The 12089-nt window shown below is 39.6% G+C and overlaps 1 protein-coding gene across 1 annotated transcript; it reads right to left on the reverse strand.

The window, feature by feature from the left end:
* Positions 1-4926: 4926 nt before the first annotated feature.
* On the reverse strand, positions 4927-6637 carry helt (helt bHLH transcription factor). The gene is made up of 4 exons (XM_022758602.1): positions 6611-6637; positions 5927-6031; positions 5663-5759; positions 4927-5402 (listed from the first exon to the last, which is right to left on the reverse strand). The coding sequence occupies exons 1-4, from the start codon at positions 6635-6637 to the stop codon at positions 4927-4929; spliced, it is 705 nt and encodes a 234-aa protein (XP_022614323.1).
* Positions 6638-12089: the final 5452 nt, after the last annotated feature.

Below are 12089 nucleotides of genomic sequence, written 5' to 3' on the forward strand. Positions count from 1 at the left end.
GTTTTTTTTCTTTCTCCCTCTCTTCTAACAGACTCCATTCATGTCTGCTCTCTTCTTACAGTGCCCGTCATTCTTCAGACATCGCCGGTGCCAAGGCAGTAGGATTGCTGCCTCTCTCTGATGGGAAACTGTTGCTCATGTGCTGGGTTGGCTGCCAAGTTTTGGCATTATTGGTGAGGGGAAGAGGGGGAGGAAGAGAGGGCAGGAGGGGGTGGGGGGTGTACAGAAAGGGGGCCCTTTAAACCCTGTGAGATAGTGGTATCTGTTGTGGGAATGATCTTCATCCCTTTCCCCCCTTTTCTTAGCACTCTCGCTGTTTCTGTTTCTCTCACTCTCTTCGTCTTTCCCTCTTGTCTCATCCCCGTTCTCCCCCCTCCTCCCTCCCCTCCCTGCTCTCTGTCTCTGTCTTTTCATGCTGTAGATCAGACGACCATCCTGAGGTGAGCCGGCGGAGATCCGATGCCACTGGAGCACTTTGATTACCCACCAGACTGAATGACTGTTGGATTTCTCACAGCTTGTGTACTTCTTTGGCATTGCTCCCAAACCTCGACTGTAACTCTCCTTCACACACACACACACACACACACACACACACACACACACACACACAAACACACCACACTATAGTAAATGAAAGAAGATTTGCTGTTGTACTCCAGAAGCTTAGCTAACAGTCTAAGCCTGACTTTAGTGCTCCTACGGGTGCAAAGATCAAATCAGCACTTATAGGTCCCTCTTTAGGCTACAGCACTGGTTTTGCAATATTTTTGGTTTGTGACCACTTAAAAGAATATTTCAACATTTTGGGAAATATGCTTGTTTGCTTTGTTGCAGAGAGCTTGATGAGAAGATTGATACCACTCTCTTATCTATCCATTAGATATGAAGCTATACAGCCAGGCTGGCATAGCAGTATTGGAAACAACTAGTCTGACTCTGTCCAAAGGTGACAAAATCCACCCACCAGCACCTCTAGAGCTCACTAATGAACATGTCATATCTTGTGTATTAAAACTGACACACTGAAAACAACAATGTGCTGTTTTCAGTGGTACAGTGTGCCAGACTACGTCTTGGCTATAGCAAGAATATGGCGAGCTTGCCTTCTCCCCCTGTTTCCTGTCTTTGTGCTAAGGTCAGCTAATGAGCTGCTGGCTGTAGAAAGCAAATGAGTTTATTTGCAAGAATGATGAACTATTGTTAAACAATGACTGGCCACAGGTTTTAGCTTCTGTGTGGACATTAGTTTGGAACAGTTTTCCTTTTCTTGTCTTTCTCAGAGGTGAAAGTCGCCTCTTTAGGCCTAGAAAAATTATTTAACAAGTAAAAAGCAAATTTTGGAAAAAAAAAAGAATGCCAGAAAAACTAAAACTCTTTGTATTAAATCTAATTGTATTAAAACAATAAAAGAATAACTGTTAAGTACAGCCAGAATTTTAATCTGTTTCTAATAAAAATCGGCAGCAAAAGGCAGGTTGCTGCACTAGAATGAAGAAAAATGAAATGTGATGTTAGAAAATATTTCAAACGAATTGATTTACATCAGACATATTCTCAGTGCAATGGCAGATTTCACTTGTTTTAAGAACACAAGACTTGAAGGACTCAAGTTACAAGTTGATAAAAATAATATCACTGCAGTGATCATGTGACCCCTGAAATGTGTCTTGGGAACCCCCTGGGGTTGTTGTGACCCCCAGTGTGTGAACCAGTGAGCTACAGTTTGTGTGTGCGTGTTCTAAAAGGAACACATACGCTCATGTACATACTGTATGTACACTAACACAGAGTCTGAGCAAAATGCACAAACTGTAAACCACAGCACACAGAAAACACATTTAGTATTTATTCATAATGTTTCTAATAATGTGATGCTAAAAACATTTCACACAATTAAATATTTCACCTTGATCAGTAGAATCATTTTGCCAAAATGATTTAGTATGTCTGTTGTAATTTGTAATCCGTAACTTTAAAGTTGCATTGCAGAAATTACGCTTTGGTTTCTGTCAGTTTTTTTGCCAGCGGTAGATAAAATATTTAGGTCTTTTACTTGACTAAATGTAGCTATAACACAAAGTGAAGTACTCCACAACAAATAAAAGTTCTCCAACAAAATGTACTTAAAGTATCCAGAGTAAAGGTACTCGTCATGTAAAATGACCCCATAGTTATGTATTATAACATTTCATTATTATTATTGATGCCTTAATATAAAAGCAAAATCCCCTTCAGAAACTTTAAGATACAATACGCTACAAAATGCTATGAAACGATACGATACGATACGATACGATACGATACGATACGATAGGACATGAAGAGATGCATAACTATCTTAAACAAAAACTTCGAAGGACTACAATACTACATATATTATAAGCATCTGCAACAAACAAATAACGCATGAAATAACTAAATAGAAATATATAAAGATAAATGGCACTATGTACAACATATACCAACATACGCAGTGACTGTAAAGTGTATTGAGGCAAAAGTAGTCAAATTGCACTTGAATGAATGAAACTGGGCGGTGGGCAAAGTGTGTTGTGTCTGCAGACAAACGTTTTAGCAGCTTAAAATAGTTATTTATATGTAAAAGATTTCTAATACAATTATATCTGCCTTTTTTAAGGGATGAAATTTTAAAGTCTTGAACTGGATGAGGAAACTTGTCTTCTCTTCATAAACTTGCCTGACTTCATGTTCATCAAAGTAAAAGTATAAGATCTGAGTGCAATTGTGTTTCTCTTTGACATTCCAGTGATGAATAATTTTTCAAAAGAGCGGATTGTTAATGTTCAGCATGTGGTATTAATGTGAAAGATAAACATTCTCCAACTGAAGCTTTACCACTGTGGCTCAGTTTACATGACAATAAACGGTGTGGAGTCCTTTTTCTATCGCTGCTCAATTTATTATTATTCATGTGATGTGCTGTGGCTAAATCTTTCTCATCTGGCTGCACATGAGTCTTTTTTTTTCCTGTTTAGAGTCAGGATTTAAACCAATATTGGGGCTGTAGGGATCCAAGTATTCCTTCAAAGCCTTTTCTCTTTTATCGCATTGTCACTTTTCCATCTGCGTGGCCACTGTTTTTCCAATTCTTTCATTTGCCCTCTTGTTGCTTGTCTTTTTGGTCAGGGGCCGGTTAATGTGGGTTTATCCAACCATCCAGGCGATTAATGTGGGCTTATCCATGCATCCGTCATCTACCCATCCATCCAGAAGCGATTCTTGCATCCATCCTATCTGTCCATACATGTAAGCAAACTTATGAGGACACCTATAACACACCTTACTTTTTTGTCTTTTAGTCCCATGCCCAGGTACAGGAGCCTAAAATGACACAGGGGAGAAAAATGTGCAATGATTTCAGCTTTGCTTCTAAAAGAAAACCGGGAGAAAAGGTGTTTTCTTGCACTCCTGTTAGAGAGAAACTTTGATTTCATGGTGTTGATTATTTTTCTTCGCAATCACTCAAGGATGAAGCACAAGGACGCAGATATTGTTCCCCTTTCACATGCACCACAATGGGGCTCCTTGGTTTTTTTTTTAGAAAAGGAAACAACAAGGAGTTTCCCCTCCTCTCTTTCTCTTTTTTACCTCTTTTTTTTTTTTTTTTTTTTTTTTTTTTAACAATCCAACACTACACAACTCACTTAAAGAAAGACAGAAGGGGCCTGGAAGCAGTTTAATGCAGTTATTGAGATGCTGTGGTCACATACAGCAGACACAAGCTTGCCAAAAACAGTTCTCTTTCGATCAGAGTAATTCCTTATTCTGTGGGATGCAAGGAGCCTTTAACTGGTCCCAATATGGCTCTCCTTCACAAAGTGAGGAAAAAAAGTTCAAAGACTTAAGAGCAGGTTGATTTTTTTCTAATGGTTCATGGCAATGAAATGTTGCTCGCTATGTTCTCTCTTCCCCTGCATAACATCCCTTCTTAATCCTGATGAATAGTTAGACTCATTTGCCTAAATATATGGAAATAGTAAAACTTCAGAAGGGCACAACTTTTATCCTGTTGTTACACTTTCTTCTGTAACTCTTGGAGATCCTGGAAATTTGAGTTTTTTATTCGAAACGTCTCACAATTACTTTTGATTCCTTCAGTATCAAACTATGTAGATTCTATAGTGCCCGTGTGAAAGTCTTTATTTACTTATTTAACTTCATCAGCTACAAATATAAATGAAACGTCAGATTTGAATTTTAAGGAAGGGGGACTCTTGGATGAATCAATGGTTTTGTTAAGTGCAGGTTTGTTTAAGTCAGGAGCGGGTGGCCCAGTGAGAATCAGGCTCATGTCTGCCCCCTGGAACCTGCTGTGTCACCCATTAAACCCACAGATCAGCCCTTAAACAGGTCTGTGGACCAGACTGAAGAAATATATATATATATATATATTTTAGCTGTATAGCATTTTCTTTATAGCTGGTAGTACTCCACAAATACTTGGCCTTTTTGCACCTTTTGGTAAAGCTTGAGCCTGGTTTTCTCTTTCCAAATGTTTCCACTTTCCTGTTGTAAAATCACTCTGGTGATACATTTACAAGACAACTTTTGTTTTGTTTTATGTCATAAAAAGATATAAAGCTCTGGTACAGCTGGTAACTCCTTTTCTGTTTATTTCTACTCACTAGGTAAAAATTACTAAATTGAGTTGTACTTTTGCGTGTTTTCTCTCCTCATCTTATTATAATTTCTTTTTCAAACACTGATTTCTTGCAGGAAGGCAACAGGGTCGTAGCTGATGATGTGGTGGTGATCTTTACGCCCTGAGAGCGTCACTTAACGTAAGTAATGACAAAACAAGCTGAATTTTAGTCAGAAATATTTATTCACAACATGTACAAGATCTGTTTCCATCATTCACAATCATATAAATAAAAATACAACCAAACAAAGCAGACGTATTTACATGGCGTGTTGCGCACTGTGCAAACTAAATGTGTTTGCGTGCGTGTGACCGATGAAGTTGAAGTAGTGGTGATCGAGTCCCTGCACCGGTGACAAGTATCCACCGTGCTGTTGTGTGTGCGCAGAGAGCGGCACTGTTGGGTACGAGATGCCCGGGCTGCGGGCCGAGCTGTGCCAGGAGAAGTGTCCCGGTGGACTCTGCTGGTACACGGAGTCAGATGGACTGTGGCTTTGGTGCTCCGGGGAGGAGTGCAGCTGACCTAGGTAGTCAGACGGTTCCGGCATCGAGCCGACAGAGCCGAACACAGGCTCGGTGACCACACGGGACTTGGACTGTAGGAAAGCGAGGATCCGTGCGTACTTGATGTCTTTGGTTTCAGCTCTGTCCTCTGTGGTCAGGTAGTGCACCAGGTTCTTCATACACTCGTGGTATCCGTAGTGGAAGTAGTTTGCAAACTCAGCAAGAAGTTCACCTAGAATGAATCACAGTAAGCAGCGATTACAACTCTGCCAGGATGACCTGATAAACGAGTCTGACACAAAGTGTTTGGTCTGATCCCGGTGCGTAAAAGTGAACTAACTAAAACTAGGCTACTTAACTAAAAGGCAGTTTAAATAAAATTACCCACATATACAAATAACCCAGATTTATCTGATACCAGCGTGATTTCACTGACAGAAGATTGGTGATGGGATGCGCAAAATAAAAGAGCTGCGTGAAAAGTTTACTGACCTTTTTCTCTCCCACGGGGGAAATCCGCTGAGTGGAGCGCTCGCAGATACTGAACCGTCATTTCTAGGATTTCAGCCTTCTCCAGCTTTCCAGAGTTCTACCAAAACATAAAAAAAATCCAACATTATAAGATGTTTGACTACAAATATTAACAATGACCAGAATCGCTAGTAAACATACACCGATAGATTTGTTCTTGCAAAATTATCAATATTGGATAAAAATGATGAAGACCGTATACAAATATGAGACATTTTACAATACCTGTTTTGCCAGTGCCATCGGTACTGTTTTCCCTAGTTCGTTTAGGCAGCGGTTGATGCGGTCCCGTCTTCGTTTCTCAATGACTTTGTGAGAGATGGGAGTTCTCTGTAAAAACACAGAGATAAAACATGACCACATGGAATCACTGTAGTACTTCTCATCTCACTTACACTTATTTTATCCACCAGTAACACACCAAAGTTAAGTGGAGTCACTAATTATGGAGCGACGAAATAGTTTGGAAACTTATGGATGAGGTCTATACACTAACTGCGATTTTTGCGCACCGCGCGCTGTGCTGCTCCAGAGCGCGCAGCGGACATCTGCGCACCGGACAGTTTGTTTAACGCTGAGGCCCCGATAGACATAGCTTACATATCATTAGGGAATTTAACACATTGTAAGTGTTTGTAACGTTATTAACTACATAACATGTCACCAAATTTTGCGTAAATGTCAGCTGGGCTCTTTTACATCAATAGAGCGGCTTGAACTCTTGCCACAAGCTGGTGCACAGTTGATATCTCTTCCACTAGCGTAAAAATGACTCCAAATGGTAGTTCGAAAATATTTCTTGAAAATAGTGAAGTACAAAATTCCAAAATGTAACTCAAAAGTGTTAAAACTGTCATGTTGCCAAAATATTTCAGTCCCCAAAATGCTGGGCGCACAAAGAGCGCGTACCTTCCTGTCTTTCATCTTAGATGCCATCGACGAATTTCTGACAAACGTCTAAAAAATGAGTTCAGCTGGAAGTTGGAGAGATGTGTTCCTCTGGCAGGAGATGAAGCAGACTGAAGTTTGAGGGGAAAGCTGGCCCTTATAAAGGGACCATCTAAGGGACTCCGGCATTCATGGTGTAAATTATTCCATGGGATTAGAACCATGCATTGGGTAAATGTGTGCATTTAGGATCAGTTAAAGAAATAGTAAAAATCCAAAGCCATGGGCTAGCAGGGGGGCAAACCTGCTTTGTTAATCCACGTGGCTGTTCAAAAGACACGTGATTACTTTCGGAATATTATTTGCATAGTAACAACCCAGGCGGGAAATAAGAACTGAGCGTTGGGATCGCCTGATCCGGCGGGGCGCACTGTGCGCACTGAAAACAAAGCCGGCGAAAAAAGAAACCCTCTTTCTTCCAACTCGCGTTTCTCACACGATCGCCTGTTTACAAATCCCAGCAAGCGATCTTAACTCTCATCCAAGCCCGGTCCGAGTTTTAAGGCCTGTCCAGTGTCATTAGAGTAATTAAGTAAGCCTTTAATAGGCTGTTCCGCCAAGTTCAGGGGAGATCTTTTGGAGACTGAGTCCCCCCCGTTTGTTCTCGGCGTTTCTCACACGACTTGGTGACACGTCCATCTTTTATGAGAGATGGCAAGCTTTTTGTTTACATTCTTTATTTTGTTGGACTCCTCGGCAGGTGTGTGATTAGCCCTGGCACACGAGCGTCGTCTGCGTCAAGGCCAGCGTCTCCAGCAGCCTCTGGCACACGAGGGTTACCCACCACTGGAGACTCTTTGGAGAGGCTCAATTTGTATCCTATTATCCTATAAGAAAATGTCTATTCAGTCGAATGAATAGTTTCATTGGCCTAAATTTTAATAATGCTGTGAAAGAAAGGGAGAAATAAAGAAGAATGCAGCTGGTGTGAACGCGCATTATTCCCCGTCACCTGCAAGATGGGTAGCCTGGAGACCCCTATTCATTTGCCTAATTTCGGTCAACTTAACAAACTTTGGGAGAAATTATACTGCCATTGTTATGAAGGGTGAAGCTTTCTGATCGAATTAACAGCATGTTTTGATCCGGTAAATGTCATTAGAAAGAAAGAAACAATCGCGTTTAAAGGGGCCTGGGTAATGCGCCAAGTGGAGACGCCAAAGCGCAAAGTGCACAAAGGGTGCTGGTAAATGCCACAGGGGACTTTTGTACCCTCACATTGCTGAAGTTTTTCCCCCCAAACAAAGGGCATTATTTTATACTTGAATACATTTCATACAACAATTGGCTGTTTTCTTCAAACATATTTTCACAGCAAGGTTAACAACAGGTTTATTGTGTGCGCTCCTTCTCACAGATTCACACTGCTCTCATGCGCCAAAACAGTTTGCTCCGATTCTTTTTTTCTTTTTCTTTTTTCACTGAGAACGTTTTAATCTCGAAACTTTCAACGTGCTTGGATATATTTGATCCTGTGAGAGATGTCGAAGAATAAAAAGCAGCGGAGATTGAGAAAGAAAAGCTCACAAGACATCTGAGGCGTTTGGAGAGTTTTTAGAGCACCATGGAGAGAAAAGCGCGAGCGAGCGGGACGGGGGCATAAAATCCAATTACTTGACTGTGCAGTTTTTAACACTTTTTATGTGTTTGTCCTTTGAAATATGGTGGGACTTGCGTGCTGTTGCTTTTTATAAACTAAGTGAATTAAATACTGGAAGTTTTTGCTGACCGATTTTGTAACGCCAAGTGTTGCGTCAGAACCAAACCAAATGATGCGCAGGACTTTTCTTTACAACAGTTATTGCGCTACTTTGATGTGAAATTTGTATTTCCGTGTTAATTTAATGGTCTGACAACTATCTGATATATCAAATCAACATGTAATATGTTTCTATTTTGAAGTTTTTCTTTGTAAAATATTTGCCAAATCACTGCGTTTCCACCTTTTTACCTCACTATATTTTGTACAGTTTTAGCAACCTCTGTGACTTGGTGCCATTATTGTTGTGATTTAAACACATCTTTTCGCCTGGTAGCTGTTTTATGAGCAAAATTATTCCTAGAATTGAAACACAAGTTTATTTTAAATGCTGTAGTTTGTCTGAATTAGTCAGAGTGGCTGCAGTCTCTGCGCAGGTCAAGTAAGCACATTCATTCTGAAATGATTTTGAACGTATGACAACGTTTTGATTGTATTTATCATAATGACTCTAATGTGCAGTACAAAGGGAGATCTGGTGGCATGATGAGTCACTGTTGGACTCTTAGCCTGATGAGAAAAGGTGATATTACATCTGCTGTCCACAGCACCTGACTGAACATAATCAGGACAGGGATTCCTCTCACTTTCTGTTCTGGCATTTTAACGCACTGTTTACTCTCTGTGACAAAGTAGCCTACTACACATTCAGCTCAAATCATCCCTATATTATCAGTGCATGATGTCACTTAGGTTTGTTAATGTCGGTCTAAAAAGATGAAGCAGCAATGATGCATCCATGCTAAGTTCATTTTGTACTGAAAACTTAGAATAAGAACATGTACACGTGAAAATGTACAGATGAAGTGAAATCAGTGGGGTGTCAGCAGTGAGATTCATTCCCGCGTGAAACTACCATTGTACAAAACAGACTGCATTTAGGAATATATTTGGCAAATATGTGCAATAACTGTAGACGTGTTCACTGTTTCAGTGGGGTTTAAATGTGTGTGGTTCTATTGCTATGGTTTATTGTTTGAATGGTGTCTGTTGCCTATTGCAAGGTCCCCAATGCACAAATTCGCAGGCACGTCTGAATAAATATTTATTTCGTGTTCTCGGTAGAACATGTCAGTAAGTTGTCTGACTGATGTGTCTGCGGTTTTTAATTCGTGGGGGCGTTAGTCTACTGTTCGTTTCCATGATGTCCAGTGTTATCAGTATAACATCTGTACACCAGCCCGTTACAGGAAAACATAAGCAAGCCTCCAGCCATGAAGCCTAATTAGTGACAGCAGCTCTGTGTGCAGCGGCGGCAGCAGCAGCAGCAGCAGCAGCAACAGCAGCAGCAGAGTCTGTGTGTGTGTTGTCAGGCGCTGCGCTCTGACCCGTGGTGACCTCTGAGGTTCCCCGACACAATCCTTTGGCTTGGTGCGCCACCCTCAGCCTGAACTGCAGCAGTTCACACGGTCCCCATTGAGCCCGTGGAAATGATCTAAGCTGAGTTCAGACTACATGGTTCAGCAGCTACAGGCTCCTTTGAGAAACAAACAGCAGCCATTTAAGCAAAGATTTCAAACATGCGAGCAAATGTGTTTTATATTCATCTCACGGAATGTGCAGTTATATTAACAGCATCACAGTGATTGTCCAGAAGGTAAATCACTATAAAATATATCTTATGTATAAAATAAACTTAAATCTTTACAGGATTATCACTGTGATATTGTTTTTTTGGGAGCTGAACCATAAATAAAGTCAGATAAAGTCACCATTTATCACTATAGACGCTGCCTGGGATAATGATTTACCTTATCAGTCACTTGAAAGATTTCTTTAAAGACACAATTTTACCACTGAATCGTGATAACCTCATGTTCAACAGGGCTTTTACCTATACTGTCATTTTTTTGAAAAGAAAAAAACAGATTTGTAGAAAGGACTCAGCTCCCTTTTAAGTGCGAAACTGTAAAATGGCTCCCTCTTGTGGCACGTTTAGGAAACTGCAGTGGTCTGCATGTTGACTGGAAAGCAGAGAGAAGAGAAATAAATAAAAACATGTATGAACAGACTTCATCAAAATATTATGTCCTTCATAAAAAAAACTTTATTTACGTTACAGAAATATTTATGGAGATATTGTTGATGGATTCTGTGTGACAGACAGCTAAGTGTATCCTGTATCAGGGAAAATAGATGTAGTAATATTATGTCAGACTCAATAATCGATAGTCGCTGTAAACTCATAATTAAGTATCAGAGAACTAATTATTCTATAAGTAATATCAAAAAGATACAACAATATGAGTCCTGTTCTGTATCACATGAAAATATAAGTTTTGGGTTGTAGCCTGCACTAAAGTTTTGTGGCCTCCGGTAATTTTTGTCTAAATTCAGAGGGGCTTGTGCTTGATGTAGAGTTACAGACTGCGGATGTGTGGTCTTTTGCAGATGAACTCCCTGATTTGTCACAACTGAAATGTATAGTTTCCCCTGAGGAAAAAAAACAAAAAACAAAAACCCTCTGTTTTCCAAATAACTGGAAACAGATAATATGGTTCTTTCCAGGAATCGTTTTATGAAACCATGAGGGAATAATGGACTCATGAAATGAAGCTTACTAACATGAAAATCAAAAATGCTCTTTCCATCCTGACATAAATAAAAAAAAAATAAAATTCGGAATGATAAAAACCAAATCCTTTATTTATTTTATTGGTCCAAAACCTAACATTTACAATCCTATGTAATCCTAAACAATGCTTCATATTTATACTCATTCTTTGTTTATTGTTTTGTGTGTAAAATCTTAAACCACAAGTAGTTGACTATCAAATAAATGTAGGATAATGTAATAAAAAGCAACATATTTTTCACTGGAATGTAGAAGCATATGTAATGAATATAATGTAAATGTAACATATAAAGTTGCATAAATGTAAATACACATGTAAAGCACCTCTAACACAAGGCAACATTTGACAATCATTAGACTCATCAACTTCTCCACAGTGGATATTTTACTTCTGTCTCTATTTTGTCTTTGCCCTGACTCTGTATCACCAGAGGCTTTAGTGATGTAGGTCATCTAGAGTCGTGACCTCCCTCTGCCTCTTTGTTTGTATTACTATTAATTCTCTTTTATGGGATTATTCTCCAGTCTTTTGTTGTTGCTGATTGGCCGGTTGTCTTTTGCTTCTTGTATACATGCCTACATGGGTCTCTGTAGTCAGTGCATCTCTGAATATCACTACTAAACTAATTTTTTAAAAAAAAGTTGCATGTGGCCTGCATTCATTTGAATTTAGGCTGTTAGCAGTTAATGTCAGCCTAGATGAAATGTGTGTTGAGTAATTTCCAGTTTGACTGTTTAACAGCAGTGGAAGAAATACTCTCATCCTTCAGTAAGAATACAACAATGTCAAAAAAAACATGACAGGGGGCAGTGGTGGAAGAAATACTCAGATCCTTTGCTTAAGTAAAAGTTAGTTCAGACAGTTTTAATTCAGATTCACTTGTATGAAGAACTGGCTCTACATTGAAACAAGAACGTGTAAGGTGAGTTGTTGCACTAGAATGATGAAAAATGAAATTGGAGCTTAGAAAACACTTTGGACTGGAGTATTCATACTGCACCAGTGGATTCTCTATGTATTTATTAAAGTAACTACTAACTGAAGCTGTTAAATTAATGCAGTGTAGGTGAAAGTACAACATGTCCTTCTGAAATGTAGTGGAGTA

The sequence above is a fragment of the Seriola dumerili genome, unplaced genomic scaffold (assembly GCF_002260705.1).
Source record: "Seriola dumerili isolate Sdu_G_001 unplaced genomic scaffold, Sdu_1.0 BDQW01000301.1, whole genome shotgun sequence".
NCBI lineage: Eukaryota > Metazoa > Chordata > Actinopteri > Carangiformes > Carangidae > Seriola > Seriola dumerili.

Excerpts from the sequence above, each read along its gene's own strand:
- helt (XM_022758602.1), bottom strand. The coding sequence starts at position 6,637 with ATGGCATCTAAGATGAAAGACAGGAAG. Across the intron at positions 6,032-6,610 it reads CTAAGATGAAAGACAGGAAG|AGAACTCCCATCTCTCACAA; the intron begins GTACGCGCTCTT and ends GTGTTTTTACAG. Across the intron at positions 5,403-5,662 it reads CCCCCGTGGGAGAGAAAAAG|GTGAACTTCTTGCTGAGTTT; the intron begins GTCAGTAAACTT and ends GATTCATTCTAG.